Source organism: Prunus dulcis, chromosome 1 (assembly GCF_902201215.1).
Source record: "Prunus dulcis chromosome 1, ALMONDv2, whole genome shotgun sequence".
In the NCBI taxonomy this organism is placed as follows: domain Eukaryota; kingdom Viridiplantae; phylum Streptophyta; class Magnoliopsida; order Rosales; family Rosaceae; genus Prunus; species Prunus dulcis.
This window is the reverse complement of record NC_047650.1, coordinates 41,810,040-41,833,173: the sequence shown is the minus strand read 5'-3', so window position 1 is coordinate 41,833,173 and position 23,134 is coordinate 41,810,040. Positions and strand designations below refer to the sequence as shown.

Sequence of the window (23,134 nt, the reverse complement as noted above, 5' to 3'; positions counted from 1 at the left end):
GCTTTACTGGGCATGTAAAATGAGTTAATAAAACTTCCAATCCAACTGGATTTAACTATTTAAAGGGGTTGAACTTGTTTTGGCGATACTAAAGAGTACGACGCTCGAGTGATTTGGGGTGATAGTCTTGCGGTCCTTCGGACATACTCTGCTGTCATTTGATTTAGAAGATCTACATTAAGACCAAGTTTTATTTTTATTTTTTAATACAAAGCGATATTGGGGGATGGGAAATCGAACCTAGGACTTATGATGCAAAGGTAAATGCTTTTAACCACTTAAGTCACAAGTCTCTTGCTAAGACCAAGTTAGTATACTGGCCTTTAGGAAAAGTAAGGGTTTATTGCTATATTTTATCAAAAATGGACCGGCAAGTGCTTGAAAAATGAATTAGAAACATTTTTTCAGTACGTAGAAACAATGAAAATTGGTCGAGGCAAGTGCTCGACACTCTGGCCTTAAGATAATTTATGCCTCACTATGGTGCTCATGGTTGATCAGCACTTGTCTCCCAAAGTACAATGACAATGTCTTTACGATTGTAGCACTCCAAATCATAAGGCCCTAGCGAATTACAATTGTGTTGAATACTCTCTCATACGAAGATTCAAACTCTCTATTACTATGCAAGTGACTCACAAATGCCTGAATGAATTGAAATTGAGGTTTCTGTCAACTATGAAAAGTAGAAGGTTCCAAGATTGTTGGGTTGTTGTCCAGTTGCTGGGATTTCATGGGAAGATTTAATGTAATGCTTTTTTAGTTGGAAGCAAATTCCCATATGTTCGTTGGAAGAAAATTCGCATATCTTTGTAATTTGATCAACGTCTTAAACATTTTATTCAATTCGTTAATATTGTTAACTAGTTGTATTACTTAATTCTATTATTTTGTAATTAAAACTAAACGTGACAAAACTTGAGAATATAATTGGTTTGTTGAGTAAAATTAAAAACCTAAAACCTCCTTAGACCAAATCAAACGTGACTCCAAGTACTACTGCCCATTCGTCCAAAAAAAAGGTTCTACGTTCTATATAAAAGAACACTCCAAGACTCAATTTTCCCTCTCTTTGCCTTTACCTGTATCTGACGAAACTAACAACGATGGCGTTTGGGACGAGAATGGATGAATGAGAGGAGTGGGAGACAAAATGAAGAAGAGGAAAAAACAGATGTATGATGTGTTCAGTTTAAATTTCTTGGGTTGTTTGGTATGGCGGATTATTATAGACATGATTAAATTCTGGGACTGTCTTGAATTAACTCGGATTGGCTTAAACTGGATTAAGTACTGACTTATGTTTGGTGTTGCTTCGGACTAAGAAGTTGAATTATAAAAATAGTGAATACCTATGTTTAGTACTGTGTCGAACTAAAAAATAATTATTTAAATATTTAAATTAATTAAAAATTAAACATAAATAAATAATTATACAACCGAACCCGTGTGAATTGAAAAAGAGTTGGGTTGTATAATTATTTATTTATGTTTAATTTTTAATTAATTTAAATATTAAAATAGTGAATATTAAAAAAGAGTTACCAAAAAAAAAAAAAAGAATTTGAAAAAGAGCCCCACTCCTATCAAGCGCTCTCTTTCTCTCTCCCTGTTTTTTTTTTTTTTTTTAAAAAAAAGAAATAGTATGGATTCTTATTTTCCTTATTTTTCTCTCTTTTATTTATTCTCCTCTTCTGCATCTTTTCTTTCTGTTCTATTTTTTTTTTTTCCCTCAATTGTGAGGAGAGATCCAGTAACCAATTGGCTTCATCGCCACCATTTTTCTGTGGGTCTCCACCAAGTAGGGCATCATATCGTGTAATTCAAGATGAGCAATTTGGCAACAATAGCAAGATGGCTCCATTTTTTCCAGCACCGTCGTCTTCATTGTCTGAGCGCAACGAAGGGTGTGTTCGAATGAAAACGAACTACGCTGATTCAACACAGATCAAGCGATTTCTAAACACCCCAGAACATCATCAGCAAGTAAGAAAGCTACCCAAATAGGAGCAGTATCATAAGTACACAGACACAGATTTTTTCCTCTTTTCTTTTCTTCCTTTTTCCTTTTTTCTTCTCTCTGTTTCTAGTTTCATTATTTTCTGCTTTTCTTTTTTCTCTGGAGTTGCTACGAATTGGACTCAGATGTCGAAGAGAGATGGTTCTGGGTTATGCTGGTGGGTGAGATCGTTTTGAGAAGAAATCCAGGATGGAGCGCTCGGCACTGTGTTTCGTCGATTGGATCTGTGGTGGGGTTAAGCGATAAGGAAGTCAGACTCGCGTGTTCAAAACAGCGAGCGTCCTATTTTGCGAACCCAATTTTGGGTTCACTATATTAGCTGTACGAGTCCGGGCCTTTTTTAACTATTGTACTATATATTCTCATTTAAGATAATTTCCTCCCTTACCAAACATGGGTTTCAAGAATTATTTAACCCAATTCAATCAGTGAGGCTTAGTGAAGCATACCAAACATAGTTAGATTAAATTTTAATGAGGTGATATGTGTAGGACGAAAGACAAACAGATCACGACAAAGAAAATCATAATAAAGAATCCGAATCCCAAATAAAATCACCCTAGTCTTTATCTAATTTTTTTTTAAAAAAAATCCAATGTAAAACAATAATAAAATTAGAATTATTTAAAAAAATTAAAAAGAAACAACCTCAACACCTCGCCTTAGCAAAAGAAAAGAAAATATTGGCAAAAAAAAAAAAAAAAAAAAGGCGCAAAAGAAAAGAAAATTACGAAAAAACAAACCTCCTTCCCAGTACGTCCCCCACCTTCTTTTCCCTGTCTCTCCAAAACCCACCCAAATCACATCTCCTCTGTTTTTCTCTCATCTTTTTTTTTGGTTCTCTCCGTTTCTCTATCTCCCTCCCAACTTCTCTGGTTCCCACTCCTCTCACCAGTTCTCTATTCTTGGCTCTCTCTCTATTTTCCCCTTCAGAGTCGCAGATCTTCATCCCCTTCAATTGGGTTCGATTGTATTTGAGGTGGAGGTTCTATTTGGTTTGACAGTGGTGGTTCAATTGGGTTTGACGTGGTGGTTCAATTGGGTGGTGGGTGTGGTGGTTGGTGATAGTGGAATAGGTTGGGCAATGGCTGCTATAAATTTATAATCTAATTTCAAGATTTTGAATTTTCTTTAGGGTTATTGCAGAGCTGTTACAACATGGGCCATGATTCAGATGGTGGTTCCCAAGATGGAAGGGATGAAGGTAAGTTGGATGTTTAACTCAAAATGCATTTTTTTGCTCGCTCTTTGTTATGTTAAAAAAGGTTGAACTCAGAGTTGAAAGGAATAAAAAATTGCCTTGGACTAGAGCAGGGGGGTAACGACTTACTGGTACTGGCTGTTGATCCTAGGGAATTTGTTTTTCTCATTCCAAGTTCTAAGTTTTTCTTAGTTGTGTTTCTGTTCTTTTTAGCTGTATGTACACGGTCGTTGGTGCCTTTTATTGATTCATTCAGTAAAGTATTATTTCCTTTCGAGTTAAACAACTTTGTGTGCTATGTATATTGCTGGTACATTGAATTGCGTGGTGTGGTGTTTCCTTCTAATGAGAAAAGTTAACTACTCTCTCCATGCTTGCTTCAAAGATAGCACTTTGAGTACACACACAATTACAAATATTAACAAAGTTATAGTTATATATTCCAATTCTCCCCTCTCAAGCTGATGCACCAAACTTGTCTATGAGTAAATGGAAGAAAGAGCTAGACACCCCCCTTTGTAAAGATATTGGCAAGTTTTCCTGCCTTTTATTTGGATATCTCAATTTTTCCTTGTCTGTAATGTTGTGAATTTATAAAATACACATTTGCAATTTTAATTTTTTTGACCTTTGTAGTTCAAGTCTTATTTGCTATTGCTTATAGTTTTGCATATCGTGTGATCTCAAATTTTTTTGTTTTGGTAGATGATGAGGAAGAATATGAGGAGGCTGGCAGGGGTAGTCGATTTCTTGGATTTATGTTTGGCAATGTCAATGACTCTGGTGGTCTTGATGCCGATTACCTTGACGAGGTAACCTTACTTCCCCCCCTCTCATTTAATTTTGGGTTTAACTGTGGTGAAACAAACAAATAAGTAACAAGAAGTACTTGCTTACAATTATTGAAGCTTGAAATAGATTTGACAAGTTATGGATGGCCATAGAAATGCATGTGCGATGAGTCCACCTACTTGGAATTGTTAGGGAATTCCAAATCTAAGCTCCTGTGGGCCGTGCCCAACAACAAAATAGATCATAGACAAAATGAACACCAATTTACGTGGTTCACCCCAAGTTGGGCCACATCCACGGGCCATAAGTATCCAAATAAATCATCCAAAGGGAGCCTAAAAGAAGATAACAACAAAGAACGTTTTGGGTCTCCCTCACACAGGATAATCTCTCTTTTCCCATGGAAGCACTCAATAGAGAAACCTAAACACACCCTTTCTCACCACAAACCTAAACCCTAAACCAAACAGACCCTAAAAGGCTCTAACCGTAATTATAAATACCCCATAAGACTGAGGCTAACCTCGGAAGAACAAGGAAAAAAAAGGGCTCAAAATCATAACTTAAACTATGAAACCGTTTGAGCTGCTGGAGCAGAAATTTCTGCATAGCATTCCGCTCTAACTATCTTGTTCTGCTTGAATGGGATTGAATTTTCTCTAGAGGAAGTACACAGTAGCCATTCGGCCACCCCAACTGAACAAGACACATTTTTAATGGAAATCTAATTTTATGTTCTGAGGCTATAAGCCTTTCATTTTATTGGGGTCATGTAAGGGAGAATCCGAGTATCTTGAAAGAAACTAATTCATTCTTTTAGACCTCTTCGTCTTCCCAAATTCCCTAATATACACATACCTATTTTAATGTCTATAAGTTTTGACTGACAGTCCAAGAAAAACAAACACAAATATTTTAACATTTGTATACTCGAACGTATTACCAAATAATATATCACAGCACTTCAGATACTGCTTGTTCTACAAGAAAAGCATGAACAATAAACTAAATTTCTGGCATGTCTTCTAAAGCTGACATGCAAGTAGCCGTTGCCATGAAATTGAAATATATTTTAAGATTTCTTGGTCCACTGCAAATTATTAATTCTGGGACATTCAACAATTTGCATCATTGTCTACCTGTTGAAGAGCACTCGCCCTCATGTTTTGAAGTGTTTAAACTCGACTCTATTTCTTGCATTTTGAGCTTGCAATAATGTTTTAATAATGATCTTGCTTCCTCTCTCTCTTCTTCTTCTTCTTCTTCTTCTTCTTCTTCTTCGTCTTCTTCTTCGTCTTCTTCTTCTTCTTCTTCTTCTTCTTCGTCTTCTTCTTCTTCTTCTTCTTATTATTATTATTATTATTATTATTTATTCTTCCATATATATATATATATATTTAAAATTTTGGCTTTATCAGCAATAATCATCCATTTAGATATTCATGAGTGTTCTCATTTTTGCATTTACACTTTTAAATTGAGTTCTAGTTTAGTGATGTAATCTTGATGCTGAAACCACAGGATGCAAAGGAACACCTCGCTGCACTGGCTGACAAGCTGGGTCCGTCTATAACAGGCATAGATGTATGGATTTCTCATCCATTTCTTTAGGTGTTTTGCTCTATTTGGTAGTCATAAATATTATCTTGGGGCCCATTGTCATGAATTTCTTATTATATTTAAGGGAGTTATAATTGCTTTTTTGCTTTTTTGGCACTTGCTTTTTTAATTTTATGAAACTCTCTTATTCCTTCACTTGTGCTTTCTCCTACCCTTCTTTTTAACTCTCTTCCCTGATACGTAAATTTTTTGTTTGATTTTTAGCTGTCAGTAAAATCACCACAAACATCAACTGATGCTGTTGAAGAAGGTGAATATTGTGAGCCTTGAAAAACGATCTCATGCAATTTTTTGATGTTTTGCTAGTGACTCCTCCCCTCCCGCCTCCCCCGGTCCCAATTCATATCTATTTGTTATATTTGTCTTACAATTTCTTTTATTGGCAATCAAGCAATATCATTTTAAGAACAAAGGAATCTAGCGAATGCACTATGATCACTCTTTCTAGATTTATTTGTGACTGCACTATGATTACTCTCTCTCAATTTATTTTGCTAATGCACTATATTTACACCCTCTCAATTCATTTGTGAATACACTATGATGCTTTTTGTATATTTTATTTAGTTTTTAGGTGATAATTCTGATTTTCCTTCTTCCAATTCTGTACCACCCAGAAAACCTTGGATGCGATTTCACAATTATAACCATTACTTCAGTCTTATTTAATTTGTCGTTTTAGCACTTTATGCATATGAAATATTTAATTCCTGGCATTCTAGGTTATACCCTTGATCTTCTAATTTGCTCCTTGAGTGGCCATTTGCCTCTCGTGGAAGATGGATTCTGTGCTAAGGGGCATAAAAATGTCGCAGCAAATGCGATAAATTTGTTTCTAGTGTGTTGCTGAGATGTTTAACCTCAGATAAATTTTTGTTATACCTGTTCTTTAAGGCTGTACATTGTACAATTTGACTTCTCCACTGGGTGAAGCTATGGTGATTCTAATATTCTCTGTGTTGTATTTGACCTTAGCCAGTCTGTCTGTCAGTCTCTCGCTCTCATTCTCTAATAAATGAGGTGGAAATAAAAAATAAGTTCATCGTTCACATTCTTATTTTGTGAGTATGCACTCATTGTGTTCTCTTATGACAGATTATGATGAGAAGGCTGAAAATGCAGTGAATTATTTTGATATTGATGAGGATTTTGAGGGACCTGAGATTCAAGCTGCTACTGAGGAGGACCATTTGTTGCCCAGAAAGGATTATCTTTCTGCTCAAGTTTCATTGGCTACTTTGGAGCTCACACATTCTGTGTTTGATGATGAAGATTACGATGAAGAAATTGAACAGGAAGTGGAGCATGAGGTGGTTGAAAAAAACGTTGATGTTGAAACTATCTCTTTACCAGGTGTTCTCTCAGTTAAAGTTTTCTGTTAGTTGCTAACTTTTACACCATGCATTCATCAGTGTTTACCTAGATCACATATATCGATCTTGCTCATAGTTGTGGATGGAAAAGATACATCTTAAATGTAGTTGTATAATTTGATAGGTTGTCTTGCAGGGGATTCTAAAGGAGAAAAATATTCTGAGGATGATTATCAAATTGGCGGTTTGGACTCTGAAAATTTGGATGCTCATGTAGAAGAGTTTCAGGTCTGTTTGTGATAATATGTATAAAAAGTTGCATATCAATTCTTGCTCTCGGATATTATTTATTCTGACATGTTACTTGTAAAGAAAGAATTGTTTTCATTGTCACGTATGTTCATTCTGTTTCCTACCAAGAAAAACATTTTCTCTGACAAGTTGGGGACATGATCGTGGATACAATTATATTGTTTCCTAAGCAATGCGTACTAGACTACATTTGTATTTTGTCATATGTCTATATTTGTTCTCTAATTTCTTTGACATGCTATACCTGGTGTAAGGAGACAGCTAATTTGTGAATGCAAGTGATTTCTTTGTCATCTAGTTGAGGGAACATGTATTGCTGCTTGTTCTTTAACTGAATTGCATCTTGACAGTGCTTCTCACTATTCTATTAGTCTTCATTGATGTTTACATCTCTCTTGGCCATTACAGGAAGCGCTTTCAGATAAAAGTGCCACTCCGCTGCCAGTTCTATGCATAGAAGATGGATTGGTGATCTTAAGATTCTCGGAAATCTTTGGTATTCATGTGCCCTTGAAGAAGGCTGAGAAAAGAGAACATAGATACTCTGTTCCTAAAGGTATGTTGCATATATATGGAATCCTCCTTGATGCCTCCAAGGATAAAATTGCTAGGACAGAAATTACATATCTTAATGGCAGCAAACTACTGTCTCAAAGCATATGTTATGTTAAAAATTATGGTTACATTTTTTTATTTCTTATGGGTCAAATTTTAGTCGCATTTTAGGTTATCTTCCTGTTAGACAGGTCTTCTAGTTTTGGTTTGTATCTTATTGCTTCATCTAGTTTTATTTTTAGTACTGTTTACAGAATTAAACCAACATTCTTTCAGATAGGTACAAATCCATGGATGTTTCGGATATCATTGAAGAGGATGAAGAGGCATTCTTAAAAGGATCTAGTCACGGATTGCAATCTTTGAAACAGGCAGATGCAATGAAATATGACATCTCAGCACTCAATGACACTGACTCGGAAAATGCAAAGTTTGGTGTTCTTAAAGCGGCTAATTCAGTTGCTCTGCTGGATGACGGGCCAATAAAGGACTCCTGTCTCAATGCAGAACCATTGAAAGAGGATCAAATTTGTGATATTTCTGTGGGAAGGCAGTCACCTTCGTGTTCAAAATTTTATCCTCTTGATCAACTAGACTGGGAAGAAGGAATTGTTTGGGGCAATTCTCCTGTAGCAAGTGACAATTCTGATGAGAGTTGTGAAATTTCGGGACCTGATGAAGTTTCAATTAATAGTGAAACAGAACCTGATTGTGGGTCACAAAATATTCTGTTAGAGCCCCCAAAAGAACCTGATGAGAAGGATCATGCTGTTGTGCTGCATAGCTCATGTAGTCTATTGGAGCCTTTTGGCTCAAGAAATTCATCAGAACTTTTATGTCTTCCTGTCTCAGAAAGCAGATGCCATCCCCAACTTTTAAGGCTAGAATCTCGATTTGAAGTGGATGACCATACAGATGGTACAATGGAGAGTGTCGGTGAGAAGCTTCATCAGAGCGATGCTGTGAGGGAATTTAGCAAACTCACTTCACAGAATAGAGACATGCTAAAAGGATCCTGGTTAGACCAGATAATTTGGGACCCAGATATGCCTACTGGAAAGCCAAAACTTATCCTCGATCTTCAAGATGAGCAAATGCTTTTTGAGATTTTGGATAACAAGGAAAGTGAACATCTTAGGCTTCATTCAGGGGCCATGATTGTGACTCGCCCGGTAAACTTGAGCAATGGGGATTCTTTTGAGCTGCCAGGTCACGGAGGTCAATTTGGTTGGCGATATGTTGCTAATGATAAACACTATTCAAATAGGAAAACTTCTCAGCAACTGAAATCAAATTCTAAAAGACGCACAGTGCAGGGCATAAAGATTTATCACTCACAACCTGCCCTGATGTTACAGACAATGAAACTGAGGTTAAGCAAGTAAGACGGATTGTTATATATTCCCTAATTTTTCTTTATTTGTTCTGATACTGCTGCTTGCATTCTTTATTTTGTTTGAATGTTGTTTTTACTTTATCAGTATGTCATGGTTTATAGTGACTTGGCTCTGTTTCAAAAACAGTGCTTATCTGCACAAGTACTGTTAACTATACTGGGTCATGCATAGGAAAGAAATATGAATCACAGCTAAACTGTAATTTCGTTTTGTTATATGATAATAGAGTAAGTCTTGCAAGGTTTTTGAGATTTCTCAAAAAAATAACTTTTTTGCAGTAAGTGTGTGGCTAATTTTCACCGACCAAAATCTTTATGGTATCCCCATGACAATGAAGTGGCTGTAAAAGAACGAGGGAAGCTCCCCACTCAAGGACCAATGAAAATTATCATAAAGAGCTTGGGTGGGAAAGGAAGTAAGCTTCATGTGGATGCTGAGGAAACAGTCTCTTCTGTTAAATCAAAAGCTTCAAAAAAGCTAGGTTGACCCCTCTCATTTTAATGTGTTTGTCTTGTGTATTTATGTTTAAGTTTTTTAATTGATGAATTCTTTTGAAGTATGTGGAGAAGTTTAAAAGCTGACTCAGTATTCTTGATTTTGTAGATTTTAAGCCATCCGAAACTGTGAAGTTGTTTTATTTAGGGAAGGAACTTGAAGATGATAAATCTCTTGCAGCCCAGAATGTTCAACCAAATTCTTTGCTTCATCTTGTTCGTACAAAAATATACTTGTTGCCAAAGGCACAAAAGATTCCTGGTGAGAATAAATCTTTGCGGCCTCCTGGAGCATTTAAGAAGAAATCTGACCTTTCTGTGAAAGATGGTCATGTGTTTCTAATGGAGTAAGCAACTTCAAAGACCTGTTTTAAACCTTTTATGTTGTTTCCCCTTTCCCCTGTATGAGTGGGTTTGTTTGATGGTTATTGTGATATTCTTCCGATGCTGTTCTTATTGTGATCGCCTTCATTGTTTTGTATGACAGTAAATGTCAGATTGATGCTTCGCTTTGTATCTTGCAATTGAATTGATTGTTCTTCGGACAACTTATCAATCTTAAAAGTATGAAATGATGTCTTTCATTGCTTTATTTTATGGAATCTGAGGACAAGTTATCAATCTTAAGAGTATGAAGGATCATTAAAGTAGTTTTCTTGATTTCTACAACTACAAGGTTTATGATATTCCAAGCACCAAAAGTTGTGCTGAATCACAAATTCAGGAAGCTGATATCTTACGTTGACATCAATTTCTAGGGACTAATAAGGGCAGTTAAATGAATTTATTGTTTTGATGATGTACTGGGAAAGAGTGAGGAGGTTCTGGGCAGCTCTGTGGGCATTGGTTTTGGTTGATTTTAGGGATATTCTCATTCTTCTTTAATGTTTGATTAGATTTTTCAAGTTTGAGCTTTATAACTCCTCCCCCCCTTTTTTTTTTTTTGGTATTTTCTGTTTTCTCTTCGGATTTTGGATTCCTTATCCACTCTTTGTAATTAGATTTTCTACTTTAGTATATGCCTGTTGCTTTTTTTTTTTTAAAAAAAAAAGAAGTATTGTTCCTTGGTTTTTCTTTTGGACAAGCATAACTTCTTTTTTTTCAACTGTACAGATATGGAGGTGACCATACCAAACTAATTTGATTTATTTTCTTTGCAGGTACTGTGAGGAAAGACCTTTACTTTTGAGCAATGCTGGTATGGGTGCAAGATTGTGCACTTATTATCAAAAATCAGCCCCAGATGATCAAACTGGTTCTTTGTTACGCAGTGACAGCAACAGTTTGGGACATGTCATCTCACTAAATCCTGCTGATAAATCACCTTTTCTTGGAGATACAAAAGCTGGTTGTAGTCAGTCATCGCTTGAAACAAACATGTATAGAGCTCCTGTATTTTCTCATAAGGTGCCATCAACTGATTATTTGTTGGTTCGTTCTGCAAAGGGAAAGCTTTCAATTAGACGCATTGACAAACTTAATGTTGTTGGCCAACAGGTTTGTAATAGCAATACCCTTCATTGCATAATCCTCCAATATTTTTATTTTGTTCTCTTGGGTTTCAGAAGCTTTTTTTTTTTTTTTTTTTTTTTTGGTCTCTCCTCATGTTGGTGATTTACGGGCAACTGATGCAAGTTGTTGGTGCTTGGCTTTACTCATGTCGTTGTTTGATTATAAAAAAGTGATTTTCTTGTATGCATTTTAGTACATTGTTGCATTTCCATAGTTCTGACGTAACACATATTACATAATAATTCAAACAGAACATAAATGTAACATTTACTTGTTTTTGGATGAGCTGTTAAGCCAGTGTGGGTTCTCAATGTCCGAGCCATTGGGAAATGCGTCCATGAATATATATCAAGCTCACAACCCAACAATCCATACAACATTCTCCCTCATGTCTAGGTGGAGTCAAATACAGCCCATAAGGGAGGGAGTGGATTTTTCTTTAGAACAAAAAGGATTTATGCTATTTGGAAGAAGTGGAAAGGGGGTTTTGAATTGAGATAAGATTCCAATTTTAATTAATGGAAGACCAAGCCTTAAATTTGGAGCATCAAAAGGTTAAGCCAAGGAGATACTTTCTTCTTCTTTGTTTACTGTGGTGGTGGATGGTTTGAGTAGATTGGTGGAAAGAGCAAAGGAGATGAATATGAAAGGGGATTGGTAGTTGGTAGGCAAGAAATGGAGATCTTGCATATGTAGTTAATGGAAGATACAATTTTTTTCCCTTTTTGGGGGGGGATCAAAATTTGAGAAAGTTTATGTCAGTACTAGAAGTTTTCAGTACTGTTTCTGGTTTGAAGATAAATAGAGGCAAATGTTCAACTGCTGGGATCAATACACATGCAAGAAAAGTAAGGGAGTTAGAATTGGCCTTTGGTTCTGAGGTGGATAAGTGGCCTATGAAATATTTAGTGCTGCCACTTGGGGTTAATCCTATGGCAATTAGTTTGTGGGATCCAATGGGGAAGAAGTTGGAGAAAATGTGAGACCCTGTGTGCCATTCGTTGAACATTGATCTGACCGCTTGAATTACTGGTACAAACCGATCTTATGAAGACGAGAAGACAGATTATGTTAATGTAGATATATCGTCCTCGTCTTGCGTCTTCTGGCTATAAGTTGCCAGCGGCAGCGTCAGATCAAAGTGATTGAAGAAAGAAAGAGAATGGTGGCTCCTTTTGTCCAGCGCACATTGTTGGAGAACAATGTTGGCGACGGGGTGAGAACCTTCCGTTGGTACTTATTTAGCCTTTTTTATCTGGAGGTGAAAAAGACTAACACTTTTTCAATCAGTTCTTTGCTGCATGCCTATCTATATTCCACTTTTTTTAGTCCTGTTAGCGTGGAGAAAAATTGGGAAGCTTGATGAGGAAGTTTCTATGGCAAGGAATATTGGAAGGTAGAAAAGACCATTGGGTTAAATGGGATTTGGTGTCCCAGGTGTTTGAAATATGAGGTTAGTTGTTGGGAATATGGTAAGTAGAAATGAAAGTCTTCATGGAAAATGATTATGGAGGTTTGAACAAGAGCGCGGGGCTCCTTTGGTTTCTGTCATAAAATAGGTGTGATTCTTCACCAAAAAGAAAATAGGTGTGATTCTATTGTTGTGATTAGAGGGGTTCAAGCCCTTGGACAGAATGTCTCAATGTTCCTTGCTTGATTTCTTAATTTATGTTTTGGGATGAGTGCTGGGTCGGAGAAACGGCTGTATCCACTCCTTTTCCTCCCGTATACAGTTTACCTTGTTTCCATAATGTTCTATTGTGAGCTTGTGTGTAGAATCTTCTACTTCTCCTCTGAGTTGGGACTTTGGCTTTCATGGAAATTTTAAGGAGTATGAGGGGGGAAGCTAACCGAGTTATTGGTTGTCTTAGAAACATTTGTTTGGTTCCATCTAGGCCGGGTAGAAGATTATGGAAATTGGGAGTCTTCGGTAGTATTCTCTTATACATCTTATTCAAAAAAATTGTTGGACAACTCTTCTCTTTCTCTTTTCAGCCCCACGTATTTCGAAGGCCAAAGTACCTCCTGTAGTACGGGTGTTAGCTTGGATTATAGCTCTAGGATAGGTGAATTATTTGTTTATTCGAGAAGACGACCAATACTGGTGCCTCTATCCCCATTGGTGTGATGTGCAAAATTCTACTGAAATTTTGGATGACCTACTGCTTTGTTGCCCCATTAAATTGTCCTTGTGGAGAAGATTGTTTACGGAGGCCCAAGTGAATTGGGATACTCTGGCTTCTTGTGCTGAATTGGGAGAGGTATAGCTTTGGGGAGATGTGCTGTGGTGGTAATTTTTTGGGTGATGTGGATGGAGTGGAGTAAAAGGATATTTGAGGGATCTTTTGTGGGATAGAGTTCGCTTTTGACCTTCCCTTTGAATGTTGGTATCTCCAAAGTATCTGGATATTTCTTTCAGGCTTTGTTTTATAATTGGAGTGTTGCTGTTTTTTATTTTATATTTTTTTTATATCTTGTTTTGTTCATGTTTTGTAACGTTTCTTTATATTAGTGAAAGCATGTTTCTTATGAAGGAAAATGCCGTCTTTTTCTGAGGTTCTCATTGGATTACTTAGACAATTGTGCTCGGGTAGCAGGATAAGTCATTTTTAACCACGAAACATCATGAACTATTTGGAATGGACCCAACTGCAAGTATCAAGCTCAGAGGGATTGTATGCCATTGAGTAAGAAAAAAGAGGAATCTTAGGAGGCTAATTGATTGTTTATTTGACAAAGAAAATGAAAAGAACCTTCTTTCTGAGGTACTCTTTATAATGTAAAAGTAATGTTGGTGGTGCAGGTAGTGACTATTCGTCATACGATAAGAAGATATAAATAGGTAGTTGCTTGCTATAGAAATGATTTAAACTTTTGCTGATAATTTGTTAATGGTCAGAGCCTGCATCTAGTCTTTGTATTTTTAAGGATTAGAATGGGGTTGGAGTGGAAAAACTGAGCGGTTGAGTGAGATTTTAGTCAGCTTTATGGGTGTCGGTTGCTGCAGAGAACGCATTCTCAGTTATTAGGATGGATTTGCTAGCTGTTGTGAAGTGAGGTTTGCTACTTGTGGAGAAGTGTAACTGAAGGAGATGACATTTTCTGCCTTCCAACTGAAACTTCAAATTCTATGTGAAATTGATGTTCGTGGGTTTAGCGGAAAACGTGACGCTACCATAAAGTGAAAGCTTTTCGTTTGTCTGAGTGTTTTAGTATATATCCTGGATTTTGTAATACGATTCTCTAGGTCGATATCCGTTACTTGGTTCCATTGTGGTTTTATTTTGTTTGTTTGCTTTTCCATGTTGGAATATTAGTAGATTAATTGTGTCTAAATTGTGCACTGCCAGTCAATAACAATTTCAGTAGATCTATGTGTATTAAGAGACAATCTTTCCAGAACATATATTGTTGAATCTGAGTTGTTCTCCTACTATTGTTTGCAGGAACCTCTCATGGAGGTAATGTCTCCTGGAACTAAGAATCTTCAAACTTATATGATTAACAGGCTCTTAGTCTACATGTGCCGAGAGTTCCGTGCTGCCGAAAAGCGCCATTTTCTTCCTTGTATCCGCTCAGATGAGCTACCTTCACAATTTCCTTATCTATCTGAAGCCTTTCTTCGGAAGAAGCTGAAGGAACATGCAAATTTGCAGGCACTTTCTTTTTGCTCAATTCTCTTTTGATATATTATTATTATTTTATTGTTTACTGTTCTTTACTCAACTTATCATTCTGAATGGATATGCCACATTTCCAGAGGGGATCAAATGGACAATGGATGTGGGTTAAGAAACGCAACTTCCGAATTTTCTCAGAGGATGAATTAAGAAATATGGTGAAGCCAGAAGAGGTGAGTTACACTTAAATCTTTTGCTTTTCTGCTTTTGTTAAGTTAAATCGATCGAACATTCTTGTTTGTGGATGCTTCATAGAAATCCATTGTTATTCCTAATGTTGTCCCCTAATAATTGAACTCTTCTAATGATTGTTCTTCATCAAAATCTAATCTCATCTAAATGCATATGCTTTGGCAGCCAAAGTTTGGCTTAATAAACATTCAAAGTGTAATTAATTCTTGAATCTCTGATGGACATTTAGTTGAATAGCATGAAGCGTTTGTTTCATCATGTTAGCACAGAGTCATTCAGGCACATTGATGCAATACTTCTATACAGTTTATAAATGGCTTGAAGGAAACAACTTATCTAGTTTATCCTTTATACTTTGTCTTGCAATTTTAGAAATGGATTGCAATAAGTTATCAATTTGACGCCTCAACTCAGCAGGTTAAATAGTAGTTATGACCAAAGAGATATGATGCTCATGCATCATTTTTGTTCTTAACTTTTTGCTGTATAGGTGTGTGCCTATGAAAGCATGCAAGCTGGTCTTTACCGGCTCAAACATTTGGGAATTACTGAAACACATCCCTCTGCCATATCATCTGCAATGAGTCGTCTCCCTGATGACGCAATTACTCTGGCTGCTGCATCACACATTGAAAGGGAACTGCAGATTACTCCATGGAACTTGAGTAGCAATTTTGTAGCATGTACACAGGTAAACATATATCTTTGACTCTATGATTTCTTTTTTTCATCAAGTGCACTTTTACTTGTGATCCTGTTTTTGAGATTTGCATCATATTCTCGTGGTTAATTGGCTGGAAAAGGTAATTAGTCTAGCATCCATCAGTACCTCTTTTCCATTTATTTGTTTGTTTACACAATCTTCTTTGTTGTTTTTAAGGGAAAAGAAAATATTGAGCGTTTGGAAATATCTGGTGTTGGTGATCCATCTGGCCGGGGCCTAGGTTTTAGTTATGTTCGTGCTGCACCAAAAGCATCTATGTCAAGTGCAGTGGTGAAAAAAAAATCTGCTGCTACTCGAGGAGGTTCCACTGTTACCGGAACAGATGCTGATCTACGCAGATTAAGCATGGAGGCTGCACGAGAGGTGCATTAATGCTGCCCTAAATCTCATTGAACGGTCAAGAAAAAAGACGTTATTTAAAAATCTTAATTTATATTTCTAGCTTCCCTTATGGGCATCTCTACCTTTTTGTTTAATTAAATCTTTGCTATCCTTGTTAACATGTAGGACAGAAATAAGTATATTTTATGTGACTTTAAAAAGATATCCTGGTGTGCATAAGAAATTGCTAGTAGGTCTATGCCCTCGTAACTTAAAATTATCTTCCATTGTACAATAGGGTGTTTTAGCGTCTCTGTTTCCTTTCGGAAATGTTGTGGGATATATAGATGTATTTATTGTTTTATGTTGACTTTAATTGTGTTCTTATTCCCAGGTTCTTCTTAAATTCGGTGTTTCTGATGAACTGATTGCGAGACAGACTAGATGGCATCGGATTGCAATGATACGCAAGCTTTCAAGTGAGCAAGCTGCATCTGGGGTAAAAGTTGATGCAAACACTATCAGTAAATATGCACGTGGCCAGCGTATGTCCTTCCTTCAGCTACAGCAGCAGAACCGGGAGAAGTGTCAAGAAATTTGGGATCGGCAAGTTCAGAGTCTTTCAGCTCTAGATGGGGAAGAAAATGAGAGCGACTCTGAAGGAAATAATAGCGATCTGGATTCCTTTGCTGGGGATTTAGAAAATTTGCTTGATGCAGAAGAATGTGAAGAAGTGCTAGGCGGTGATCATGAATCCAATCATGATAAATTGGATGGTGTTAAAGGGCTTAAAATGAGAAGGCGCCCTTCCTTGGCTCAGGCAGAAGAGGAGATTGAAGATGAAGCAGCAGAAGCAGCAGAGTTATGCAGGTTGCTTATGGATGGTAAGGATATTTATGTTACTTTTGTTTAGTTACGTTTGTGCTGTGCGGAAAATATTAGATTGAGTATTTCCTACTTCCAATGTAGGTTCTGTTAAATGGATTGGTTGTGCCTATCAATATTTAGGTGACTTTTGTTTTGTTTTGTTATTTGGGAATAGACCTGCTGATATTGGTTATTGCTCAATTTCTAATGTGCACATGTGAGAATTTGAATTCTATCTGGTGAATGTCATTGTGTTCCTTTTTGTGATATGTGGTTGACCATGACAGCTGTTACACAGATGAAACTGAGAGGAGGAAGAAGAAGAAAACAAGAGTTTCTGGGGAGGAGCTGGGGTTGGCTCCTGGGTCGCGAACAAATTATGGCTTCGAAAATGCAGATAGGGCGAAGAAAATAATTGGTGCAGCACAACCTGATGAATCCTATACTTCAAAAGAAAATCCAGTTGGAGATGTGAAACTGGTAAGAATGAATCACCATTTCGTCATGTTTAGTCTTGATTTATTTATTTTATCTTTTAATTCAGCTCTTCTTGTTTAAACATGTACGTCATTTCTGATCATGAAGATATTCTTTCCCTATACATGTAGGTTGAACTGTATGTAATGTTCGTGTTTTGGTTGCAGGTGGAAAATCCTCTTAAAAGAAAAAAGGCCGGAACACTTAAAGGAATGAAAAATAATGATATCACACATACTGGTCTGATGAATAAGAAACTGAAGATATCAGGAGATGGTGGCAAGGCAAGTGAGCTTGTTATAAAACTGCTGGCTCCTTTTCTTTTCTTTCCTTGTGCTTTGTGCTTATTTCTTCTTTGCATTTCTTTAATACTTAAGTTGCTACCGACTTACTGCATTTCCTTTTTTCTTTTGACCACACATACTTTCTGTTTTTGCTTACTTTTTGTTTCTTTCTGATTTTATACTTTAATTAATGTACACAAGGAAACTGCCTGCACTGGGAAAGTATGATTGTATTTAAAAAACCTTGTATGTTTTTGTTTGTAACATTCCTTCTTGAATATACGCTTGTGCATTTTCTTCCATTTGATAACCAATACAAGACAGTCTGGCTGCATTTTGGAGGTGATAACGTGTAATACTGTTATTCTTATTTGTTGTACATTCCCATCAACTTTACTATGTGCTAATGATTCTCGGATCTGTGGAATGTCTCATATATTTGTACTTTTCCCCCTCTTAGAAATCGTTCTTAATTTGGCTACCTCTTTGAATTCAGACATATAAGGAGAAGAAATCAGCACGAGAGAAATTTATATGTGGAGCATGTCATCAGGTATATAACTCAGATAAGTTTAGTTTAGAGTTTTGGTAATATTTTGCTAATGGTATGACTAATAATTTAATACTGATTGTTTACCTTTTTGATGGCCTAGGCTGGACACATGAGAACAAACAAGAACTGCCCCAAGTATGGTGAAGATCAGGAAACACACAGCGACACTCCAGATCTGGATAAAGCAGATGGAAAGATCACTGCTCTGAATCCATCTAATCAGGCTCAGCAGAAAACTACGACAAAGAAGCTGGTACCTAAAAGTGCAACCAAAATTGCCGTGGTTGAAGCTTCTGATGTCGACGTTGGTCTGAGTACAAAGGTTCTTCCATTGAAATTCAAATGTGGGTCAACTGAAAAGCTTCCTGATAAACAGGCTCTTGGAGAGACAGAGAGCTCTGAACGTCCGGTGGCATCTGATCCGGAAACTGGGAAGCCCACTTTTAAGGTGAACAAGATAATAATATCGAACAAGATGAAACCTGAAAATGCACCTGTTGAATCTCAGAAGCCACCTATTGTGATACGGCCTCCCACAGATACAGATAAGGGCCATGTCGAATCACAAAAGCCAACTATTGTTATACGGCCACCAGCAAATACAGATAGAGACCAGGTGGAATCGCAAAAGCCCTTAATTGCTAAACGACCATCAATGGAGGCACAGAGAGAGCAACATCATAAGAAAATTATAATTAAACGTCCAAAAGAAATTATTGATATAGATCAGGTCAGTCAGGATGGGAGTACTCATGTTGAACATAGGAAAACTAAAAGAATTGTTGAATTGACAAGTTCTGAAAAGAACAGGAAGGAAGAGAACATGTATTTGGCTAAGGAAGCTGCAAAAAAGAAAGCTAGAGATGATAAGAGATCAAGGGAGGAGCAAGAAAAACGGAGAAATGAAGAGAGATTGAAAGAAGAGAGGGCCAGGAGGCTTTACGAAGAGGAAATGAGAATGATAGAGGAGCAAGAAAGACTAGCAGAGATTAGAAGATATGAAGCAGTCATCAGACAAGAGAGGGAAGAAGAAGAACGCCAGAAAGCAAAGAAGAACAAACAGAAGAAGAAAAGGCCTGAGATAAGAGAGGATTATATAGAGGACTCACGAGCAAGAAGATTTGACAAAAGGATGCAAGAAAGAGATCGGGGTGCAAAAAGGAGGCCAGTTGTTGAATTGGGAAGGTATGGTGGAGAATCTGCCCCAATAACAAAGCGTCGTAGAGGGGGAGAGGTAATATGTTCATGCTTATCTTCAAGTTATTTTCGTTCATTCAGATTTTCCCCGCACATGCCACCTTTATTACAACTGGTGGCGGATTCATTCTACAATATGTGGTAGTTCACACCGCCTACATCAGGATAAAATTTAGGAATTGATCGGTTGAAATGGACAAACCCAGTCTACCCACTACGAATTGCAACTGTTCTTTTAGAATTATTACTTGTTTTCCAGTGGGATCACACTGACTTTTAATCAAAATTTATTTGGTAGAGTTTTGTTTGTGGTGTGACTTAGTATTTCTCTGTACTTATAAAACAGTAAACATATTCATCTCAAATAAAACAGTAAAAAGAGTGGAAGCAATTACGAATCACTTTTTGGGGGAGTTTATTTATGTAGTTTTTATGGGTCGTTGGTGAGAAATCCTGTTAAATTTATGTGCTAAGACAAACATCCTTTTTTTTTTTTTTTTCCCCGTATCTTTCTTGGAGTTGATTTATTTAACTGGTCTCAATACTGCATTTTAGTGATGTTCAGTAATTGTTTAGTGAATACCTACAAACGCAGAATAGGAATGGGATGAGGTAATGCTTGTTCTAATATGTAAGAAAATAAAACAAAACGCGGAAGAGAAGGGCCCATTGTTCTTTTCTGAAATTGTGCAAGCTAAACTCTCATACACGCCAAAGGTGCCAATGACTTTTGTAATTTCTTTGTTGTAAGAAATTACAGTGTGTCATTATAAATTGATTGCAATGTTCACAGATGGTATACAAATATTCACATCGACCTCCAAGAGGCTTGTATAATAACAAATATCCTATGTAATACTGTACAAAACATTCTTAAATCTTCGTACTTTTTCTACAGGTTGGTCTGGCAAACATCTTGGAGCGTATTATAGAAACCCTCAAAGATCGAATTGAAGTATCGTATCTTTTTCTTAAACCAGTATCCAAAAAGGAAGCTCCTGATTACCTGGACATCATAGAGCGCCCCATGGATCTGTCTACAATCAGGGAGAAGGTGAGGAAAATGGAGTACAAGAGCAGGGAGCAATTCAGGCACGATGTGTGGCAGATAACTTATAATGCTCACAAATATAATGATGGGCGTAATCCAGGTATACCTCCTCTCGCAGATCAGCTCTTAGAGCTTTGTGACTATATGTTGGTTGAGAATGACGAAAGCTTGACTGAAGCTGAAGCAGGCATTGAATCTGCAGATTTTTAGAGATATTGATACTGATTTCATATCCGTAACTTTATTTTTTCAAAGAAGAATGCCTACTTTTGCCGGAATAAGTTTTTAGGTATTGTGGATTAAAGAGACTGCGTCGGCTTCATCTGACATGTCAGGAAGCATCAATCAAAGAAAATAGTCGCATCTCCTGTAAATTTGTGATTATCTGCTGTAATTTGTGTTTGAGTTGCTGAATAACATCCGTTTTAAAATTGTATTAGTTGTACAGTGACTGCAATGTTTAAAAAGTTTCATTGACACAAGTGGCTTGTATCTCAAGTGCTTAAGAGCATTTAGCCTGCACTCAATGTCCTAGGTTTGATTCCCCCCTCCCCCAATATATGCTTGTATTAAATTATACAAAATAAAAAATAAAAGGTTTCATTGACATATCAGTTTTTCAATCAAAATTTCATCTTGCAAAGTCACCGATCTGAGCAGGAGGATCAAAAGATTTTTTGTGCTGGATGTTATTTCATCTTCATTTCATGCATCTGACATTCCCTTCCAGTATTGGTGTTTGGTTTCCTGAGTACAACTTGATCGATATATCAAATCCTTTCCAACGTTGCAGTTAATTACCTATTGAATGAGTACTAGCAACAAGTACCGATTGAATCCGCAAATGAAAGTTCACATGCACACAAGCGAGTTGTATAATTTTTAGGAGATATTGTCCTTCAACTTAGGCATGACGTATTGAACAACAAAGAAAAACAAAATTTTGGCATGATTTACATTTTGGTCCTCGAACTCGATTATTGGTTCTGTTAGTTCCTCAACTCCACTTCCTCTCGTATCATTAGTCCTGCCTTCAGCCCCTATAAAACACAGTGCCCAACATCCAGGTGAGAATCACTGTCCAAAAGTCCAAGCACAATCAAAGTACAAGGAATTTCATGCATACTTTTTCTCTTGCTAAACTTGTGAATCCTTAGCTCCCACAATACTAGCCTATGGTGCCAACCCGAGTTTAATCTCGATTCAATCCTAATTAGAGTAACGTTAAAATATTATTCACAATCTCAGCACCAAGTTCAAACTCAAATAATATCCTTCCAACCTTCCCGTCAATTATGTGACATAGAAGAATCAACACATCAACCCCAACGTACTTAGGTTTTGTCCCATTGTTCTTCTCTATCGGAACTCTCTATAGAGATGACGTTTTTCTTGCCAATAATGTCCCACTGAGCCATTGAAGATAACCATAGCACTCTCTCAAATTCAACACTTTCGGGGTGTTTTAGGCTTAACTACTGGAAACTCAAACACCAATAAAATAAAACTCGATCCATTGGGTGTGCCAAAAAAAGATGTTTGCTAAACAACTACCTAGCCTTAGAAATCGATCGAAGCAAGCTCTAGTTAACTTACCTTTGAAATTATGTGAGCATGCCACTATTGATATTGCAAAAGAACTCAATAGAATATATAATTTGTGATTGATTGTGCATCAAGTAACTGATTTCTAACCAAGCCAATGTGCATTAGGTAGAGATCTAGCTAGATATTGGTTATTTCCCATGCCTTAAAAGCAATAAGGACTTAAATTATCTATGAAATGATAAAAACCATTCATATACTGCTAGATATCACTTAAGAAAGTAAAAAAAAAATCACCCCAAACTAGTAGGAAGAAATTTTGATTGGGTCATGCCGAGTTCTGAATCAAGAAGCCTTAAGCAGGCTTGAAACCTCTAGGGAACCAATTTGTGATCTAAAAGAAATATGCTAAAATTTGAGTTGACTTGTGTTGAAAAAGTCGTATCTATGGTTCTAAATTTGATCGTCTTATATAGTGCTTGAATGACTTAATTAGATTAGGAATCCATTCTAGAGTCGATATGAATTGATTGGAGTATGAAGTACTTCAAAACTGACTGCACTGCTTTATGCTCTTGTAGTCAAATAATGCTTGATCCCCATATTTCTTTTACTTGATCTCCATACTCTATTATTTTATACAAAAAGCGATATTGAAGAAATGGAAAATTGAACTTAGGACCTTTCTTGATCGCTAGACCTTTGACTCCAGGCAACACGTTCTCAAAGTCGTTCTATAGTGAGGGTACCATATATGGACTATAGATGTGGACATTCATATTAGCCACATGATTCATCTGATATAGTAACTTCACTTAAATTTAATGAAATTATCATGTGGCTAATATAAAAGGTCCACATGAGAAGTTCGTTATATGACACCCTCACTACAAAATTTCGCCACGTTCTCACTCTCGACTGGGCGTCGTTATTCTCATAAAGTCCAATAGCAAGCCTCAGTCAAGGCCCAAAAACAAATGAATAAAATAATTATAAACATTAGAAAAACATAATAGAAATGAAGAAA

The 23,134-nt window shown here is 36.7% G+C and overlaps 1 protein-coding gene and 1 long non-coding RNA gene across 6 annotated transcripts; both read left to right on the top strand.

Annotated features, from left to right (window-relative positions):
* Window positions 1-1,704: 1,704 nt before the first annotated feature.
* Window positions 1,705-2,407, top strand: LOC117615168. Its single transcript, XR_004583969.1, has 2 exons — window positions 1,705-1,986; window positions 2,126-2,407. It is a non-coding gene; the product is annotated as an uncharacterized LOC117615168 (long non-coding RNA).
* Window positions 2,408-2,773: 366 nt separating this feature from the next.
* LOC117630512 (transcription initiation factor TFIID subunit 1) lies at window positions 2,774-21,044 on the top strand. 5 transcript variants are annotated; one of them, XM_034363222.1, is made up of 22 exons: window positions 2,774-3,065; window positions 3,156-3,224; window positions 3,927-4,033; window positions 5,535-5,597; window positions 5,838-5,892; window positions 6,729-6,986; window positions 7,131-7,234; window positions 7,667-7,814; window positions 8,090-9,194; window positions 9,489-9,691; window positions 9,814-10,051; window positions 10,865-11,201; window positions 14,663-14,872; window positions 14,977-15,069; window positions 15,579-15,779; window positions 15,969-16,175; window positions 16,528-17,017; window positions 17,299-17,480; window positions 17,645-17,761; window positions 18,258-18,314; window positions 18,415-19,548; window positions 20,410-21,044. In XM_034363222.1, the coding sequence occupies exons 2-22, from the start codon at window positions 3,179-3,181 to the stop codon at window positions 20,770-20,772; spliced, it is 5,718 nt and encodes a 1,905-aa protein (XP_034219113.1). In that variant the 5' UTR covers window positions 2,774-3,065; window positions 3,156-3,178; the 3' UTR covers window positions 20,773-21,044. The 5 variants fall into 5 exon arrangements, with proteins under 5 accessions (XP_034219113.1, XP_034219131.1, XP_034219120.1 ...); XM_034363240.1 differs by having other exon boundaries at window positions 2,774-3,224; window positions 5,838-5,883; window positions 7,143-7,234; XM_034363229.1 differs by having other exon boundaries at window positions 2,774-3,224; window positions 5,838-5,883.
* The last annotated feature ends 2,090 nt before the right edge of the window (window positions 21,045-23,134 follow it).

Bases quoted from the DNA above. Each gene is read 5' to 3' on its own strand.
- LOC117630512 (XM_034363222.1), top strand. From the start codon at position 3,179: ATGGGCCATGATTCAGATGGTGGTTCCCAAGATGGAAGGGATGAAG. The intron at 11,202-14,662 runs GTTTGTAATAGC...TATTGTTTGCAG, and splicing joins TTAATGTTGTTGGCCAACAG to GAACCTCTCATGGAGGTAAT. The intron at 17,481-17,644 runs GTAAGAATGAAT...TTTTGGTTGCAG, and splicing joins CAGTTGGAGATGTGAAACTG to GTGGAAAATCCTCTTAAAAG.